This window comes from Fusarium subglutinans (genome assembly GCF_013396075.1).
Source record: "Fusarium subglutinans strain NRRL 66333 chromosome Unknown NRRL66333_c0000402, whole genome shotgun sequence".
Lineage (NCBI taxonomy): Eukaryota > Fungi > Ascomycota > Sordariomycetes > Hypocreales > Nectriaceae > Fusarium > Fusarium subglutinans.
The window spans coordinates 1-19,330 of record NW_023502465.1 but is presented as its reverse complement, the minus strand read 5'-3'; the positions used below and the strand labels follow the sequence as shown (position 1 = coordinate 19,330).

The 19,330-nt window shown below is 48.7% G+C and overlaps 4 protein-coding genes across 4 annotated transcripts; 2 read left to right on the top strand and 2 right to left on the bottom strand.

The window, feature by feature from the left end:
- Positions 1 to 3,896: 3,896 nt before the first annotated feature.
- FSUBG_13818 (uncharacterized protein) lies at positions 3,897 to 8,830 on the top strand (the record flags this gene model as incomplete). Its single annotated transcript, XM_036678749.1, has 3 exons — positions 3,897 to 4,126; positions 4,460 to 4,681; positions 4,762 to 8,830. 3 exons carry the CDS (start codon positions 3,897 to 3,899, stop codon positions 8,828 to 8,830), a joined length of 4,521 nt encoding a protein of 1,506 aa, XP_036530721.1.
- A 1,018-nt stretch (positions 8,831 to 9,848) lies between these two features.
- FSUBG_13817 (uncharacterized protein) lies at positions 9,849 to 10,370 on the bottom strand (the record flags this gene model as incomplete). Its single annotated transcript, XM_036678748.1, has 1 exon — positions 9,849 to 10,370. One exon carries the CDS (start codon positions 10,368 to 10,370, stop codon positions 9,849 to 9,851), a length of 522 nt encoding a protein of 173 aa, XP_036530720.1.
- A 624-nt stretch (positions 10,371 to 10,994) lies between these two features.
- Positions 10,995 to 13,776, top strand: FSUBG_13816 (cercosporin resistance; the record flags this gene model as incomplete). The annotated part of the gene is made up of 2 exons (XM_036678747.1): positions 10,995 to 12,675; positions 12,725 to 13,776. 2 exons carry the CDS (start codon positions 10,995 to 10,997, stop codon positions 13,774 to 13,776), a joined length of 2,733 nt encoding a protein of 910 aa, XP_036530719.1.
- A 1,364-nt stretch (positions 13,777 to 15,140) lies between these two features.
- FSUBG_13815 (uncharacterized protein) lies at positions 15,141 to 16,019 on the bottom strand (the record flags this gene model as incomplete). The annotated part of the gene is made up of 1 exon (XM_036678746.1): positions 15,141 to 16,019. One exon carries the CDS (start codon positions 16,017 to 16,019, stop codon positions 15,141 to 15,143), a length of 879 nt encoding a protein of 292 aa, XP_036530718.1.
- Between the last annotated feature and the right edge of the window lie 3,311 nt (positions 16,020 to 19,330).

The window sequence follows — 19,330 nt, the reverse complement described above, 5'->3', positions numbered from 1 at the left end:
AAAATATAAAAATTATTAACTTTAAATATAAAATATACTTTAATTTTAGTAAAATTAAAGTTATTAAGAAATAAAGACTTACTTTTTATAATTCTTAAATTTATTTTACGGATTTTATAGTATTAATAAAGGAATTATAATTAAAATTAAATTAGTTAATTAGCTATTAAAAGAGATAAATGCTATAACTAGCATAAAAAAAACGGGGTTACGTGATCACTTGTATAGGATTAGCAATATGCTTGTATGGGAATAGCATGACTCTTCATTATTCTCTCTCATCCTCCAGTGACCAACCTTGTTATTTCATGCAATGGGGCTATCTACACGTTGGTTTCGGGGGATTGAGCCTGGCGAGGAACCGGAGTTATGAAGAAGTCAGTGTCTTTTCGTGAGAAAAGCCATTATTCGGGATGAACCTTGGCGCAAATTGTGACCGTGCCTTGCTTGGGAGATCGGATACGTTCCAACGATACGGTTCAGGGGGTGTGACATACGGATACTTCCAAGCCTCATCTGGCTGTCTTGCCTTACATACATGACAATTGCGCAATAAACCAGCCACACGGAATGTTTTCGAGTTTTCGAGTTGAGGGTTATCACCTGCGGCGAGGGTTGACGGACTGTCTCAGTCCCTAAAGCTGTAAGGAGTATTGGACTGGCATGAGTTGAAGATATGTCTAATGGAATGGCACCGAAAGCAAGGATGAACTGTTCTTCCTCTCCTATGCGCCTCGTTCGTCTTGGATGTGATATCTTCGGGGTGGCTTGCAGTTCTGTCAGATGGCTGTTGTATTTGCCCCGAATACGCGCTGAAGTGTGGGTGGTCATGCCAAACATTGGACAAATGAAGGCAGAGAGCTAGGAACAATTTCAAGTCTCCATTGTTACAAGCTATGCTAGCCCGAGGCGCCTTGCGTTTCTCCTTGAGATCCCAAACAGAGCCGGCATGATTCACTTCTTGGTACGGAGTAAGAGTCTAGAGATCGATCCGAGGCTTGCTTTGTGTCACCCGCCAAGCAGTTTGGTCAGTGCTTCTTATTATTTGGCGGGCGGTTAACGCTGTTGGTCCTGACAGGGTTCTAATGAGACGGACGAGTGAGTGATATCAGATGGATCTTCGGAGTCCGGACCACTTGAGATGGCCAGATTGTACCTGCATAACGCAGATAGAATGGATATCGACTGATGAGGGTGGGACACGTGCATCTGTGCTTTTATTGACCATACCTTCTGTTTTTGGACATATCAGAGCATAAGCGAGACGTGTAGTGATTGACGACAAGTTCCATGTGAAACGTGCAGGGCAATCACTTGCGAGAATACTCCGTATGGCGATTAACAATCAACAACAATGTCTGCCATTAGTATAGGTATCAACATCCTGAGGTAGAAACTGGTGGTTCTCAGCTCATTCACTCCATTCCATCCAGAACACGGCCCCATCTTTTCTTTTCCTAGCTTGTCCAGGCTGTGTGCCTTTACCTGCACCTCAGAAATCTTCCGACCGCTCACCCTTCATGACCAGACAAGAATGGTTAGGCTCGGCTACGTTCCCCCTTCCCACGCTGGAATCCCTGGAATGGGTTGTTTGACCGTGCTGTATCCGGAAAAGTGCTGCGAATCATTGGGAGCTAGGATCAGACGTGACAATAGCCACTGCGGCTCTGATTGGAACACCGTCACTAAGGCTTCTAGGGGCCCTTGCCCTTGTGATTGCTTTAGAAAAGAACCCACTTGTCTTTAAGGCCACTTACAGGCTGTAGTGGTCTTTTGACGGCTAGGTCGGTAATGATTTCCAGAACAAAACACGTTAACAAAGTCATTAAGAGGTGATGTCAAGTATGTGAACAAATATAGCAGCCACTCTGGTTGAGGCCATATAGTGTCACAAGATCAAACTACAAAACGAAGGGATTTCAAGTTGAAGAGCGACCCGTACATACCTACCTTAGGTTTGAACTTTGAATAGGCAAACGTCTAAAGCTCCCTTGCATCCGGGATGCTGGACCCCAAACCCTTGAGGAAGCTTACAATAAGAGACCCCTGGCTGAATTGCCGCGTGAACCCAAGCTTTGGCACTAAATCGTAATGTTATTGTCCACGGGACGGGAGAGTAAAATCTCACAACGTCCCGCCGTCCGTGTCAGTTTGCGTACCAGTCGTGTTGCAGCCTGAACCAACTATTTTGAGTATTTCGTATGGAAGGTGGCTAGGTGGTTTGGATTCTAGATCTTCCAGCCCCCGTTTCAAATGAAACGACGACTGTTCCTCGAGGCTCTTGTTGGACTTGTTTAGTTTTAGACCTATAGTGATGTCCACCAGAGTCTCTGCTCTGAAGCATCAGGACGATGGCAAAACCAATATCGACCCCCGCAGCAGCCGCCGCTCTTTATCAATGGAACCGAGTCAGTCCCAGTAATTGAACCCTGACACAATCTACTGGATTGGAGACTGGCATCATCCACAGTCACAAAGTGGACGCTTGGGTGGCGTCTTCTAGTGAGGTACGGAGTGTCGATTTCGAGTGGGCAGGGCGGAAGTCTCGCGTGCTTCGTTTGCTATTAGTGGCCTTTAGTGGGGGAGCCGGAGAGTCACCCCTTATCACACTGATTCTCTTTATCCGGCATACTTAGTTACATCGAAACATCCATTTGTATATATGGTGGCAATATCTGCTTGTGTTCGTATTGCAGATAATCCGTACAGTTGGTTAATTACCTGACAGACCCAGCATCTAGATATGATATGTATGATAAGCGCCTTGAGTTCTGTGTACGTAGAGTCTGTGCGAGGTGCAAGGGCACCCATCATCTTGTGTTAAGGTAAAGGGGTCCCTTGATCCTTGTATCTCCAAGGATATGTATGTAGTCCTCAGGGTCGGAGACACCTCCGTGCACCTGGCCAAAGCCTTTACGGATAGAAAGTGGGCAAACGACCCCATCGTGTCAGTATCAGTAGCGCTGGATGTTGGTTTACCTGACTCGATTTTGCGTGTAGAAACAAGAGTATTTACTCAAACTGAACCAAATATGTTAAGCTAGAGTGAACATCGTGTAGCTGGTGCTAAGCTTGGTTATTAGGTGCTTTTCAGGTCACTGATTCAAGTAAGCAGATAATCACGACCGTTCCCCGCCGTTTTTCCCGCCCCCCTTTCCATATTAGGATTTACGAGGGGCGGCACCTCACTTTTCGTCGATAGTAGGCCATCAAATCAGCAAATCTCCCCCTCAAATCATTTCTCAATATTCATTAGTACCTGTACCTCCTTTTACCTCTTTGCATTACTCGGTTCCCTTGCTTTCTTTCTTGTTAATAGTAATTATTGGAACGCGCCGGCGCATACACGTTCGAGCGAGTACCGCATTCGCTTGTTAATTTGCTTGCCCGAACAGTCTCTCTCCACAAACGACAATTCCCTACCGGCAGCCGCCATCGCTCCATTCCCAAGGCAAGGTATATTGTCTCGTTGTACAGGGCAGCCCAGCATCCACCTTTTTTTTTTGCAGCTTTTGCGACGGCTTTCCAGGCTTCCCAGTCGTTCGCTTCAAATCTCTACCACGTCTCCCCAGTTAAACGACGCTCCACACCTACCGAAAACACTCTTACTGCCAGCTGTATTATACCCGTATCCATCCTCTGCTGCCGTTTGCTTGTGCTGTTCTTCATACTAGACGCTGCTGTACCGTCTCACGCTGGCTTGTACTCCGCTGTAACGCGGTTACAGCTGCATGTAACGTTGGGGCTCGGACTGTTCCCACCGCAGCAACCGGCATCTCGAAACGCCTCACTTACCTCACATCAGCACTTCACGCCTTGTACAGTACGCTGCGACACCTGCAACCCATTGGCTGATGCCTTCCAGTGCATGACACCGCAAGGGAGCCCAGTGCACCATGCCACAGCTTGCGCTCCAGAGTGCAGAAGCGTCTGCTGCCTCTACTGCCTCCAGATCCAACTCAATCACCACTCCAGTAGAAGCGACTTCATCATCCGATCAAATCCGCTTTAACAGGGCTCGACCTCCCTACGAAGTCCTCGTTGACGATAGTCCTACGGTTGGTCGCATCATTCGTCCGAGTCCAAGTGTCCCATCCCTTGGTCCATTGTCCTTGTCGAGTCCACGGTAAGCATACATATAATGTACCTGTCTTCTCATCCCAACTCCAAGCTATCTGTGGTTGCTTGCTCTTGGGTCACCTTCACACACCCCTGGCCATCTGCCCCGGGCTTCTTCTTGGCCTTCTGTCTCTCACAATCTCTCCCCTCCACACTTCTTTGCTACTTGGCCGTTCTTTTAACCAGCAATTATCTCTCTTACTCGCCCCGGGTTGAACGTTGTGCGACGTCTCCATTGTACTTTCGTGCTATCACCATTTCCTCCCCCCCAACCCGGGACCATATTGCGCTCTGCCGTGGAACCTTTAATGCGCCACCTCTAACACACTGCGATCTCTAGATCCCCACGACCAGCTATCTCAAGTCCACTCGCGACCTCTGCCAACTTCACTTACGGACAAGCAAGTCCCAGTCCGCGAACCGCCGCTTTCCCGACTCGGCTTACCCCAACGCCGACACATCGAGCTAATCAAGAACTTGAGAACAAATCGAGTCTTGTTAAGCAGACCTCATTCTATAGCGATTCCTCAGACGAAGGATCCCCAGAACCTCACAGCCCTAGGTTTGTCTATTATAAGTGGTTATTGGGCGCAATCACCACGACTATCCAGGCGTTGCCGCTGTAGACTAACATTCTAATAGACAGGGCTATGCAGGCAGTACGAATGTTTTGCGAGCCGTCTCCGAGCCCATAACTTCAAAGCCTGTTCCAGGCTCTGACTTATCTAAAAAACCGGCCATGGCGGGTCCGGTCTCCGTGGCCCAGGCTGAAGCTTCGAAAGGAGTCGCCCGGAACTCGTCTATCGACTCGGCGATTTCAGCAATATCCACCAAATCAGGCACAACTGGGAGTCAAGATGGTCCACATGGACCTTCAGAGATTGCCCATCTTATTAAGACAGCAGGCAGCCCCGAGACCCTTATCCAGTACTTGCTGAAAGAGAAGCACTCCCAGTCACAGCAGAACAGCCAGTTATGGCGTCTAGTGGACAAGCAACGGGCCATGATTCTCGGCCTTAACAAGGACTTGGAAAGGGCTTTGAAGGATAAGGAAAAGTATAGGAAGAAGCTAAAAGAAGTCATTTCGCTTTCCTCTGCTTCGGTATCACCTCAAGAGAATACCCAAGAAGCTGTTGAAGTGCCTGTGCCTTCGCTTCCTCGAGTTGATATTGAACGAGCTAAGGAACAAACCGCACCAGAGTCACCGGTCCTCGAAGCCGAAAGTCCTCGAAATTCACCGATCGATATTACCATAGCGCCTTATCCTATTACTCCTCCAGCAGATCAGCCCAGCGCACCACATTCAGCAGTGGGCGAACTCTTGAACCCTGCACATGCTATGCCCAAACCGCAAGACCACGCTTTAGACAAGTACGATCACGAGGCTGAAGAACGGGCCGCCGAGGAGGCAAGGAAGGAGAAGGTTGATGAGCCTCTGAAAGAGATTCCTTACAATGTCGCCATCCCTCCATCGCGGAGCCTCCCCAGTGAACCGCCCAAAATGCCACCGCCGAAGCCGCCAGTAAACCACCTTCCTACAGTCGCGGTTCTCGAGGCTACTCCCCAACCTGACGAAGGACTATCCAAGTTTCCGGTGCCGCCACCGAGGAAGCCACCTCCAGCACCCCTGAAGTTGAAGCAAGAAATGAGGACGCAGTTGAGCCCATCTCCGGAGGATGGAGAGACTGAGTCCGACTTTGATGATATACTGGAAGTAGATGAAATTGTTCACGATCGACGAGGTCGGCGAAGAACCCGAGAAGAAGACGATCGAGACCGAGAGATTATTGCTTTCAAGGAGGCGGCTGCGCGCAGTGCATCTAAAAAGAGCAAGTCAAGCAGGTCCAGTCAACCTGGATCTCCTATTCAAATGCCCCAGGCCCCTGCACAGGAGCTCGCTACAGCCTCACTCGGTGAAATGCTCAGCGCAACAAAGACAAGGGAAATCCCTGCGCCATTGTTAAGTCCCGGTCTCCCTGCAAGTCCTCGGCCTTCAAACTTCAGCTCGCCTCCTTTGTCTCCAAGGTCGATGAATTTTCAGGCTGCGCCATTGTCCCCACGACCACCTCGTCAACCAATTCCATTACCACCAAACACCCCTTTAGCAACTCCGGCCCCAATCCCAGCTCGAGCAACTGGCAAAAGCATCGTCTCTGAAGAAACTTCGGTATCGCAGAAAAGTCGCACCGTACAGCAAGAACCCATCAGCCATCCTGATCAACCATCCATCAGAATGTCAAGCCCTAGCGAGCGTACAGAAATCTTCAAAGGCCTGGTCACAGAAGAATATCCAGACCTTCTGCTCCCGCCCAATGCTCTGCCCTCTATTAAAATTGCAGTTGCATCATCACGCATGAAACCATCTCGAGCAAGTATGATGTCTCTCACACAACTCGAAGAAGACCCGGTGTTTACTCTCGCTATCATCTCGCGATCGGACAATGGCGAGCTTTGGAGAGTGGAGAAAGACTTGGCTTCGTTGACAAAACTTGATCAAAGGCTCAAGCAATGTACATCCTACACAGTCAGAGCTCCAGAACGTTCGCTGTTCAGTGGTCATGCGCCGGCCAAGCTCGATGCCCGTAGGACGGTCCTGGAGCAGTTCATGGATGACATTTTGGACATTCCTTTCGACACCAAAACAGCTGTCGAACTTTGCAAATATTTGTCAACTCATGTTCTCCCACCAAATCTAGACGACTCGGTATCAATTGGTGATTCGAGCTCTGAAATGAATGGCAACAAGATCGGGCCCGACGGGCGACCTTGTCGCAGTGGTTATCTAACAAAGAAAGGCAAGAATTTCGGTGGCTGGAAAGCAAGGTATTTTGTTCTCAATGGGCCTCTACTAAAGTACTTTGAAGTGCCTGGAGGTGCTCACTTAGGCACAATTAAGCTACAGGGGGCGCAGATTGGCAAGCAGAATCAGAATAACGACAACCAGTCACCAGCGCATGTAGCAAACGGTGATGACCTGGATAACCAATTCCGTCATGCTTTCCTCATCCTGGAACCGAAGAAGAAGGACACGAGCAGCCACTTCAGACATGTTCTTTGTGCCGAAAGTGATAGGGAACGGGATCTCTGGGTGGATGCTCTCCTCCAATGGGTTGATTATCGTGATCCTGAAGATTCTGAACCTCCACCATCCCGGGGTGGACCTGTTCAGGATCGCCAAACTCAAGGTACAGCCACAGCCACAGCCACAGCCACAGCCACAGAGCGTCCCTCTGCAGGCAAAGTTCGAAAACCCCCTGGGAAGCCATACCATCATCCCTCGGATTCGGATACATTAGTTGGCGTCCGGTACGATTCCACTCAAGCAGGAGATGCCCCCCAAGTTTCTGGGCCTGCTCGACCCAAGACTTCAGGTGGCATGCCTGACCAACATCACAGCCATGGGTTTGATAGCTTTTCCTCATCTCAGAGTAAGATCATTTCTGGACCCAAGGATCCACAGCCTATATCCGACTTGGGTGCTTGGGGAAACAAACCGAACTATGGCCCGACGCCTGATGAAAAGAAACAGAGAAAGCGAAGTTTCTTTGGGTTTGGACCCAAGACCAGGTCTTCATCAGAGGGTCAAGATTCCTTGTTTGGTGGTAGCGATGTTGGTGCGAATGCAACCCCACCACAGAACTCTTACCAAGGCCCTGTGCGACAAGCCTTTGGAGCACCGCTTGCGGAAGCTGTTCGATTTTGTTCTCCTACAGATGTCAATGTACCGCTCCCTGCCGTCGTTTACAGATGCATCCAGTATTTGGATTCCAAGAATGCTGTGCTTGAGGAAGGAATCTTTCGACTCAGTGGATCCAACGTGGTTATTAAGCAACTTCGAGAACGGTTCAATGTCGAAGGGGATATCAACTTGTTGACTGACCGTCAATACTATGATATTCATGCTGTGGCCTCGCTGCTGAAACTGTATTTGCGAGAACTACCAACAACAATATTGACAAGGGATTTGCACATGGAGTTTTTAACAACGATGGAGATTGTGGACCATGCCGAAAAGATGACTGCTTTGGGTGAGCTGGTTCACCGGCTCCCTCAAGCTAATGCCACCCTGCTCAAGTATCTGATTGGCTTCCTGATCAAGATTATCAACAACGCGGACATGAATAAGATGACTGTTCGCAACGTTGGCATTGTCTTTTCACCAACCCTAAACATACCTGCACCGGTCTTCGCCATGTTCCTCCAAAACTACGAGGGAATCTTCGGTGTCGATCCTGAGGTTTATGAGCTTCCTTCACCTATTTCTGAACCCGAGTTGCAGCGCTTTGAAGCACCGCCGCGATTCGATCTACCTGCTCGCCCATCAACGTCTGGTAGCTCATCTCCTCACGGGCAGATGCGGAAGGATAATATTCGAGAACTACAGCGATCTACTCCGACTCCTCCGCTTCTCGTCAACAATGCTCCAGTGCGAGCCTCACCTCCTTCAAGCGCTACTAGGCCTGGTTACGAATCTCCAGCTGGCGCTTACGATATGGGTTACCGACCACCTTCAGCCAACGAAGGACGCGGTGCCTACGACCGACGTTTCTTGCAAGCTTCACATGAGGATCTCGCCAGCGCCTCCGCAGCATACGATCAAAGCTTTGTACCCAGCAGCAGACGCCGTGAGAGTGCCATCTTCATGGGTGGCATGATGGGTCCCCACCATCAGGGATCCAAGAGTCGCTTGCGAGAAGAAACGCGATTCTAAACTGTATATGTGCTTGGTTTTCTATGTGTTTTGCTATTGCTACATACCCACTCGTTTCAACATGCGATGATACCATACATACCTTACCATATTATTTCATAACGACTTACACTATTAATACCTTGCATGTCGGAGTTTGATCAATGGTCATTTGAGGAGGAACACTTTTGTTTTGGATTGACTGACACTATGAGGAGATTGAGCGTTGTCACAAAGTGCCCAAGAGAAGACCAAGGTTAGGGGCATATGCTGATATAACCATGTGGAAAAGTCAGTGAAGAACTTCAATGACTGTAACTGGAGTGAATGTCATCGATCTGATCTTGATGATGGGCGGGGCCGCTTTCTACTTAGCATGGCGTTGTGGATAGTTTTTGAGTCAAGAAGATCCTGACATAGTCCAGACCTGAAAGGATCGGCTTGTCGTAGGTCTTCTGTCTTGTGACAAATATTTGAATTCATTTTGTGATTTTGTTGCCCAACTGTCTATTTAGATGTGTTTCTGGCTTTCGCAACACACCTCTTGCTGGTGCACTGCTGATTTGAAGTCGAGTCCCATGTGTGATCTCATCGCCCATGAGCTATGAAGCAGATGATCTATGTTCCAGTAGATGTGCTACCCACCTGGCTTGAGGGAGATTTTTTTGAAATCTTGTGACAATTAAGGATAATTCTGGCAATCTCAATGCATTGATGGTCCTCAGACTCTTCTAATATTATTTCATGCTTCAGTATTCCGTTTGGGCCCTTTACCTGTGAGTTCAACGGTTACCTACTAAGTCAGCCCTCAGAGAGCAAAAAAACATAAGACCTGATATAATGTGTTAAAATAAACTTGGCAAAAGGTATACTAAACTTATACTAAATGTATACTAAATTTATATACGGTCGAAGTCCTGCAGCCAGGTATTCAATCGTAGAACCGTTTGAGCATAAATATAAGTCATGAGGTGCATGGCCAGACAGCCATATGTGTGTGGTCAAACTGTCATCTCAGTTACTTCAGACTATGCCGCCTCTATTGCATCTTGACAATATACTCGCCTACAAAAGGCATGATGAAGTCCTTCTTTCCCAAAGGCACACCCTCCTTCCTCAGAATAGCATAAGCCATTGACAGGTGGAAGTTGATATTAGGGACAGCCGCTCCCATGGCAAATGCTTTTCCGGGCAGATCCATTGTTCCTGCCGATGGCAATGCTGTCGGGGCAACCTCCTCTCCCTGCTGATTCACGACGTCTTTATCGGCCTTCCCAAGCAACTGTTGGGCCTTTTGAATACGCGAGTGCATATCCTGAAATGTGACGAGTTTGTCTTCAAACTCGACAGACTCCCTTCCAGAGAGCCTCGCGACTAATTTCTCGGCGAATCGAGTGGCTGCATGTACCTGGAAGCTCAACGGGTTCATGTCTTCGTGGAGTCGTGCATCTGGGAAGCTGGCTGCATTGCTATGCTTCTCCGCTTCGGTGAGAATATGATCTAGTGATGCTAGAGCTAGCTTGGCCTCGATGATAGTCGCATCGTAAAGCGTGAAAGTCATGGTTAAAGCTGTAGAAGAAGAGGACTGAGACTTGAGAGAGAGGAGTCAAGGACAGGCAAACTGCAAAAGGAAAGCGGGAACGAATGAGATCTACAAAAACAAAAAACAGGCATAAATGCCTCGCTCTTTCTTTCTAGGATTTACGGTGAATTGTTGATCCAATAGACAGGCTAATGGGCCGGCAGGCAAGTGGACTGCCTACCAGCATTGGACCTACCTTACCTAGGTACTTATGCAGAGCACTTGTGGTCATCCAATTCATAGTATTATACTGGTAGGACCTTGGACAAGGTATTTCTTGTGGCTCCTTTATGCTGTCTTTCAGAGTTTATTGAAGAGTCTTGCTCGAGTTATGCAATATATACGTAACCGTTGCGATAGAGGAGTGAGCCCAATTGAGAGCAGATCGTTGTAAACTTTATATAAAATTTGATGTACGGAGTAGTTGAAGGGAATATGATGAAAGCGATCACACCGCAGGATGGCCCGGAGATATGGACAAAAGGCTCCGACTTTTGCTGACTCATTCACAACCTCTTCTCGGAAGCGTCGGAGTCGGCGATAACCTTCGCCGTCCTCTTCCATCGCATCATCAAGACCGGCCTACTAAAGTAAGAAGCTCCGATGGAGCTGGATCCTCGTCTTGGCGCAACTGGCGATAGAGCCTCAGCATTAGCAAATTTCGGCGCGGATGCAACGTCAAGACCATCGCCGGTCCATCATGCCCCTCATGGCAATAGTGCTCTGATACCAATCCACGACGTACAGGATGATCACAACAGTGCCGAGAACACCCCCAGCGCATCGACCGAAAATCGAGATACGCCACAACATCAAAATCAACAGCTCCAGGATGGCGAACACGACGGAGATGGAACCGATCCGAAACGACCGAGGGCCTGTGAGGCATGTCGTGGGCTTAAGGTTCGCTGCGAACCGGATCCTAATGACGAGGGACCTTGTAAGAGGTGCCGGAAGGCTGGAAGGAATTGCGTCGTGACAATGCCAACGCGAAAGCGCCAGAAGAAGACGGACAGCAGAGTGGCTGAGCTGGAAAAGAAAATTGATGCATTGACAGCGAGCTTGCAAGCAAGAGCGGCGCCTGGAGGAGGCCAAGCGCATACGCAAAACCAAGGTCACGGCTGGGGAGAGTCTCCTGGAAATGTTGCGCCGAAACCACCCAACGAATCAAACGTAGCCGCTTCTTCTTACAATAATATGAAATGGCGAAATCCCGGGCAAACTCCTGCATGGGGATCGTTTTCATCAGCACAGTCTCCTATGCTGTCGATGCCGACCGTGGAACAAACAACAGACCGCGCATCCCCAGCCCAGTCCACGGCAGCACTAGCTGCAGCAGCCACTGGGCAGAAGAGGAAGTTTACAGATGGCCGCGAAAGCTCATGTGAACAGCTTGCTACTGAGGAAACACCAGCCGAAGCTCTGGCGGCTTATCTCACAAGGGCAAAGGGTGGCGATATCGTGGACCGTGGTGTTATCACGATGGAGAAAGCTGTTGAGCTATTTGCTCGTTACAATGACCATATGATCTCACACCTGCCGGCTATTATCTTCCAACCTGGTTTCACAGTATCCGAGCTCAGAAAAACAAAACCTATACTGTTTCTGGCCATCATGGCAGTGGCCTCTGCTGAGTCACCCACTATCCAGAAGGTACTCCAAAAAGAGATGAAGCTCACATTCGCGGAGAAGGTGATGCTTTCGGGCGAGAAAGGCTTAGAGCTAGTGCAAGCACTCAATGTAGCCGTGATCTGGTATTGGCCGCCAGAACATTTTGAGGAGCTGAAGTTCTACCAGTTGGTCCACACGGCGGCTGTTATGGCCATCGATATTGGGCTCGGCCAGAAATTGAAGCAGCGCCGTGGAATAGTCGTGCCTGATACCTGGCGTCCTAGCCCAAGTACCGGACCAGGTGGCCAGAGCCGTCGATGGGCACCCCCTGATCCAACAAGCATAGAGAGTCGCCGTACATGGCTGACATGCTATTTCCTGGCAACCAACACTTCTATGGCCCTCCATCGACCGAATCTCATCCGATGGACCCCCTTTATGGAAGAGAGTCTTCATCTTTTGCAGTCGTCGCCAAACGCTGCGCCAACGGATGCTTACTTCTGCCATCTGGTCTGGACACATCACCTTTCCGAGCAAGTTAATGTGCAGTTTGCTCTCGACGACCCAACATTCGACGTCCATATATCAGAAACAAGAACACAATATATCCTCAAAGGCCTCGAAAAGGACCTAAAACGGTACAGAGAGAAGGTTCCCCCTGAGTTGCTGCAGCGTATGTACTTAATGAATCAACAGCTGGAATCGTTCACTGACAAAAGTAGCAACGCTTCTGATAAGTTTCGGCGTTCTCAACTTATACATGCATGAGGTGGCGTTGCAGGCTCGTACAAGCGAACCTCTGCGACCTCCATTCTCAACAAGCTCTCTCCAGGAAGGGCTTGTAGGGGGGGATAGACTATCCCCAGCCCACATCAGTGCTATATCCGTATGCCTCGGTTCTATCAAAGAAATGCTCGGCACATTTCTAGCCATGGACGTTTTCAGCATACGCTGCTTACCTGTGTTCAACTTTGTCCGGGTCGCATATGCCGTCGTTATGCTCATCAAGCTCTACTTCTCGGCCTCAGCAGCAGGCTCAGAGCTAGGCCGCGTTATTGATAAGGAAGATATGCAAGTCGGAAAATATCTTGATAACCTGCTGGACAAATTCCGCGCAACTGCAGCGGATGATCGTTGTCGCCCAGCAGCCAAGTTCCTTGTGGTACTTGTTATGCTTCGCAGCTGGTTTTATAGACAAGCTGAGTCAGAAGCCAAAGAGTCGAAGCCAGTTCCAACAGCTTCCGCGATAACACCATCTCCCTCGCAGTCACAACAGCAGCCTCCCCTACCTGCCAATAATTCGGCACCACAACCTTCTGACCACGCATCTACGGCCAACACTCCACTCCAACTCCTTTCAGAAGTTGCTACCGGAGCGGGCTCCCGAAATCGTGACTCTTCAGCCAGTAGGCCCTCGATGGTTGGATGGGGCTCGAACATGCCGCAGCCTCCGCAGCCCTTCTTCCATGACACCCCCGAAAACAATCCAAGCTCTACCGCCTCCATGCCCTACCACAACGAGCCATTTCCCGCAGATTTGGCTGCTGCAATGGCACCCGCAATGCCATCACTACCCCCCACAGCGGATGGGATGAGCAGCTATAACTCTGGGGATCTTCTTGACTTTGCAGGCTGGGATCTGGAAGGCATGGGCATGGGCATGGGGTCGCAGGGGATGTGGGAAGATGGTATGCGTATTTTCCTCGAGGAGCCCTGGTTTAACACCATGTTCCAAGGCAACCCCCCAGTTGGCAACAATGCCATGAACTTCTGATCCCTCCCATAAGCCACCCCTGCTGACAAAAATAGATATCGGTGGCTTATCTTTCACGTTGTCAATTTAGACTTTGACTATATATCTAAGCAGCCACGTCAGACTTGGCTTTCTGCACAAATACTCCTCAAGGAGCAGGAAAACGCGTGACCTGGAGGCGAGGTACCAAGGTCAACCAGCCCAAGGCCCGCTGAACCTAGACTAAACTTACTCAACATTTTTGTCACGCATGTTTGACGTCTTGAGCTTTCTTGCCTCACTCAAGTACTCAATCAAAATGTCCCAAGCCAGGGTGTTTGTGTCTCGAACAGCCGGCTCACGGAACGCACCCCCCGATATGCATGTGGGCTGCAGCTTCAAATGTATGTTTTAGGTGCATTGGCGCCAGTATAGATTTGCATGTACTCGAAGCGGTGTGAGTGTTACTTGTTGGTTCTCTGTGAGAAGAACGAATTTACTGAAACATTATTCACATGCTTTTTGGCTAGGAGTCTGGACTATGTATTAATGAGATTATGGATCATCAACCGCACACTTCTACTAAAGCTGGAGACATAAGTTCTACCGAATGGAGGATTTTGATGCATGTATTCATCTTGCGGTTTAATAGCTTGCTCAAGTCGCGGGTCCTTCGGAAGGACGCTTTGATGATAGCTAAGACCAATTCCATTCATTCTAGCTGTGGTCTTTTACATTACTGACAGTGAACGCCCGGGCTATCACCTACTTCCAGTTCCATGATCCCCTGATCTTGGGTCCCGGCACATGGTGGTAAAAGCATCACCGTGTCCCTCGATGTTTCTATGCTGAGAAGCGTCGACAGCCCCTATCCTCTTCGCGCGCTATTTCCACCGGATTCCTAGTTACAAATATTGGCATAACTGTGCTCATGAGACGAAGCCACAACGCCAACAACTGATAAAGTTCAAATATTCCCTATGCTCGCTCTTGTCGTGATTTATAATTCGAAGCCTCCCCTCCCACTGTCCTTTAGTGTCTTGTTTCAAGATAACCTGTTACCGCTCCTTATACGCCTTTGAGTGTTTGATACAGCTTTGCATGTTTTGTAGCTACTTTCGCATTTTCCGTAGATCCCGCTAGAAAAGTTCATTGCAAAACACCAAAAGCATAAAACAAATTAAAAGCCATGTTTTCAGCAACAGATCTCCTTCAAGGGATATTTGCTGAAAATGGCAAACAATGTCAGGAACAAAATTGTGCAGCGCAGCTGGAATTTAAAATGAAGCATACGGCTATTAGGAGCGCCGGACAATTGTGGCAAGGTGGGCGAATCGTTGTTGTTGGTGTGATCATCGTCGTCGTTATCATCTTCATGTAAACATGTATCTGAGGTGTGGATGCTTTCAGTCCATGTAGAAGTCACCCTTCAAAATTCTCTCCTGAAAGGCATCAGGCTTTGGTCTTTCAGGCTGTCTCGGCGGCTGCTTGACAGAAGAAGCCTGGACAGGAGGCTGCGGCATCTCAGAAACAGATTTCGCCCGGTCGTGAATGGAGCCCCGGGGCGGGGAGGAGGAGGCGAGCGAGAAGGAAGCCCGAGGAGCACCGATGACGGAACTCTCGGCACGAGACCTAAGCTGCTCGGACCAGTTGAAACCTTGCTGGTCTGGGCGCGAAATATAATTGTCAGATGTGGCTCTTGGATTTTTGGTGTTGCTTGCCTGTGTGACAGAAGAAGCGAGGCTGGGGCGACGTCCGGCAGACAAAGCTGCCGCAAGGCTCGACCCTTGACTGGGGGAGCCAACAAGCGACGCCTTCCGACCACTTGGGACGGGGCGTCCGTTTTGAGAAGTAGGAGGAGAGGATGGGCTATTACCGTTGCCAGGACTTCCATTTGGGCGAATGTTGCGCATGTTCGAAGTGCCAAAGCTCATTCGTCGAACGAATGGTGTTGTGGGTGCAGTCTTGGAGTACATGTCGTCATCTTCAATGGCATTCTCATCGATAGAATCTGAGTTGTTGGAGTTTGTCGACATGCTGCCTCGACGAATGAAAGAGGTGTTTGTGGGCGAAGTGCCCGAAAGACCAAGCGTGGTCACGGAGAGACGTCGACGACTAGTGTCAACTGGACCCGAGGACTGATTTGGAAAGCCGTTGCTGTTGGGAACCGAGTTTCCTCTTTGAAAGAGATTGGTCAATGCGGCCTGGGTGATTGAACCTCGTCTATTGCGTGTGTACATTTCGGCGTTGGTGTTATTGTTCGGGGGCACTGTGTCTGTGGACATGATGGGCGACTTGAGAACGACAGCAGTCGTCGGTAGTTATAGTTTTTGAAGGTGTTGTGATATGGGGAGATATGCGAGGTAATGGCGCCAGGGTGGTTCGAGAATGGCAGCAACAGCGTTTCACGTGGATTTGGTGGTGGGATGGTGTTTAGAGAATTGTGGGCTGCCGAGAGCGTTTTCAAAGAGGCGAACAATCCTAAAAATGAGAACAAAGAAGCCGCGATAGATCGAGTAAAGGGGGGAAGAAAGAGAAGAAGAAAGAGTTTAGAAAACCGAGATGGGAACGGGGGGAACCGAGGGTTGATAAGGCCGGACAGTGATGGGTTGGTGAAGAGGACGAAATGGGGTCAATCAACTCTAAAAACAGGGGAGAAGAGACAGCTGGTTAGCGATGAGAGATCGCCGTTGCCGGTTTGGGTAAAAGGCAACCTTTTAGGTCAACGTTGGAGGGGAAATCGGCAGTCAGCGGCAACTTGGGAATCGAGCGAGACCGGCGCAACACCCATGCCCAAGGTATCAGCATCAATCAGTGTTGGTCTACCTACTCAAGCCAGAATACCGGTAGAATCGAGAGTCGTCCGTCAGGTGAAGATTCAAGACCAGGATTTGAGGCGGACGGTAGCATTCAAGAATCGACCAGGGGCTTTGGTTCGTGGACCACCTTTGTAGGCAGGTGTACCTAGGTAAGGTAAGGTAGGTATGCTCGTTTGTCGAGCTGACGCCGGTACATGCAGTCGCGGCTAGTTTCAAGGTTGTTCTGTGATGGGGGGGTTTCAGTGACGGATGAGACCTCTACCAGAAAAGATGGGGCAAAATGAAGGGAAATGGCTGCAGCGCGTAGATTGAGCCCGGGGGCCGAGTGACGTAGTCGCTGCAGAGTGGAGTTGCCCGCCGGAATCGGTATCAGGGTTGGTCAAGGTGTTCAAGGATGCCTGGGGCAAATCCGCGTGGTGGGGCACTAACGAGCACTGTGGTCTCAAGGGTTCGTCGTGTAGGGTGTCCCCCCTGGAGAATTCCTGGGGTTGAACCCTTGTCTCTTGTCGCTTACCCAGTTCTGAACTTCTGAACATGAGGCTAATGGCTTTGGGTCTGGGGTATCTGCCCAGTCACTAATCTTGATATGATGCCTTGGGCTCTCACGTGGCTGCCGGAGCCCGTCAGTTGGACTTAAACTTGGTGACTCGGAGATCCTGTTTGTGTAACAGTCAGTTGGATATGCGGTTCTCTTTTCATCAATCACTGCTGATAAACTGCCGAAGCCCGTATCGGCAAGATCTGATGGCATCAGAAGTAGAACATAGTGTACCCAATCGGACTGATGTAGAGAAGCTGTTGGTAGATTACCTTGGCTGAGTATAGAACCGAGGAATGATGACCTGTCCTTGACTCCTTGTACAATGTTTCGTTGAGGGAGGGCGGAAGCGTTGAGGTAGGTACATCGTAGCTTTTCAGTCAACAATCTAAATTCTAAGGGATCTATGAGACAGAGTACCTCCTCGATCGCTCACCCCGGTTCAACATTCTCGTCTAAGGTACTAATGATCCATGCCAGGCATTTCATTTCGAAGAACGTTACAATGCCAGAAGCTCTCTCGGGGCTGGATCAAGCGTTTTGAGCTGCCAGGGCAGACCCCAAAAGGGCAATGAAGCAGAATTGGACAGGGGGATATTGCTGTTAGCTTTAACCGCTCTTCTTGATGTAGCCGACGAAGTTCTTAGCCTGGACCGTAGTAGCGTAGGTATCTGGTAGCAGTTTCATAGACAATTGTATGCTTGCCTAATTCCAGGTCAAGGGCAAGTGAAAGGAGCATAGCATTCAGGAACCTTTCTCATTGTCTACCTAGTCAAGATGACTCACAAAGAGGAAGCACTACTTGATCTCCCTTTTTGTATTTTTAATTGGATAATCAACTATAGGTAGGATTATCGCAGGTGCTGTCTCTTTGGCTTTGGTAAATAAGGTACTTTCTCCTGAGTTGACGAATGGAAGCAAGACCTCCTCTCCTCTGCCCGCCTATTAAGGTACCCAGGTAGGTACTTACCTCGAATAGAAAACACATCCACTTGGCCTTTTTCTCCTTTTCTCATCAACATCTATCTCACGTCAACTCTTATACAGACCCTTTTCTTCTGGTGGCCGAGCAACAAGACCAAATTCCATTCTGGGCTTCGACTCTTGCATGTAGTTTTCACCTCTTATGTATAAGTAGCAGGACCTGGCAATGTGCCCCACTGGTCCCCGTTCCCCACGGCATCTGCGGCTTCACACAGACCATTGTTAGCGCCGTTTGGTTGACTGCGGAGAAAACGGGACAGCCTCAGTAAGCCAATCTTATCTCGAAAAAGGCGCCTCGTAGGGCACCTTAGAACACCCCGCCCGCAACGGAAAGCGATCCCAGCGCATCCCGTCTAAGGTACATCACAAATGAATACGTACTGTAGAATGTTTGCCATTTTGCGGGGTAGCCTCTGCAGCGAAAGGCAACATCCAATCCAACTGAGACAAACCTTCAAGCGTTTTATCGCAGGGATTGCGACTTTGCCTCACAGGCACAGTTCAACAGCGGCAACAGAGAAGGAGGGAGATGTAACGATTCTGGAGGAGGATCAGAGGTCTCTGTCGGTCTCACACTTTCGTGCCAGCTTATCTCGAGTTTCTGCTACAGCACGAAGCACCGACAGACGACCGAGCCAATGAGAACATGTATGTGATTGGTCGCCCACCAACAAACTGAGCATGGTGTCCAGCACAGCAAGCGAAACTCTTGGGCGTTGCTAGCCTCTTTGTCATCAGACAAGCCCATATGCTTAGGTACTGCTAGCACAGCAACGCTATCAGTAAACAGTGGTGGGAGTGGGGATTGAATGTGATGATAAGATACCTACGACGTAACTGTAACACGCATACAAAACACCGTAATCTTTATTAAGGCCCTGATCCAATCGATTTATCCATTACAGCTAATCCGGTATAAAGTAACTTTACTACTAAGTATAAGTTAGGCTTATATTAGTTATATAGACTAGGCCTAGTTAGTCTTAAGGTCTTAATAAATATAAAAGGTAATTAGTAAAAAAAAAGGTAAGTAATATAATAATAAGAAATTATTAAAAGTTAGCTATAGCCTTATAGCCTTATATAATTAAAAACTTATAATAATACTTACCTTATTATAGTAATTAATACTATTTCTAGCTATATTTATTAAAAAAGATATTTTAACTAAAAGTAAAAGTAATAATAAAACTTAAATAACTAAGCTTTTAATAAGTTAGTCTTTTTTAACTTAGCTTTTTATATAAAAATAAAT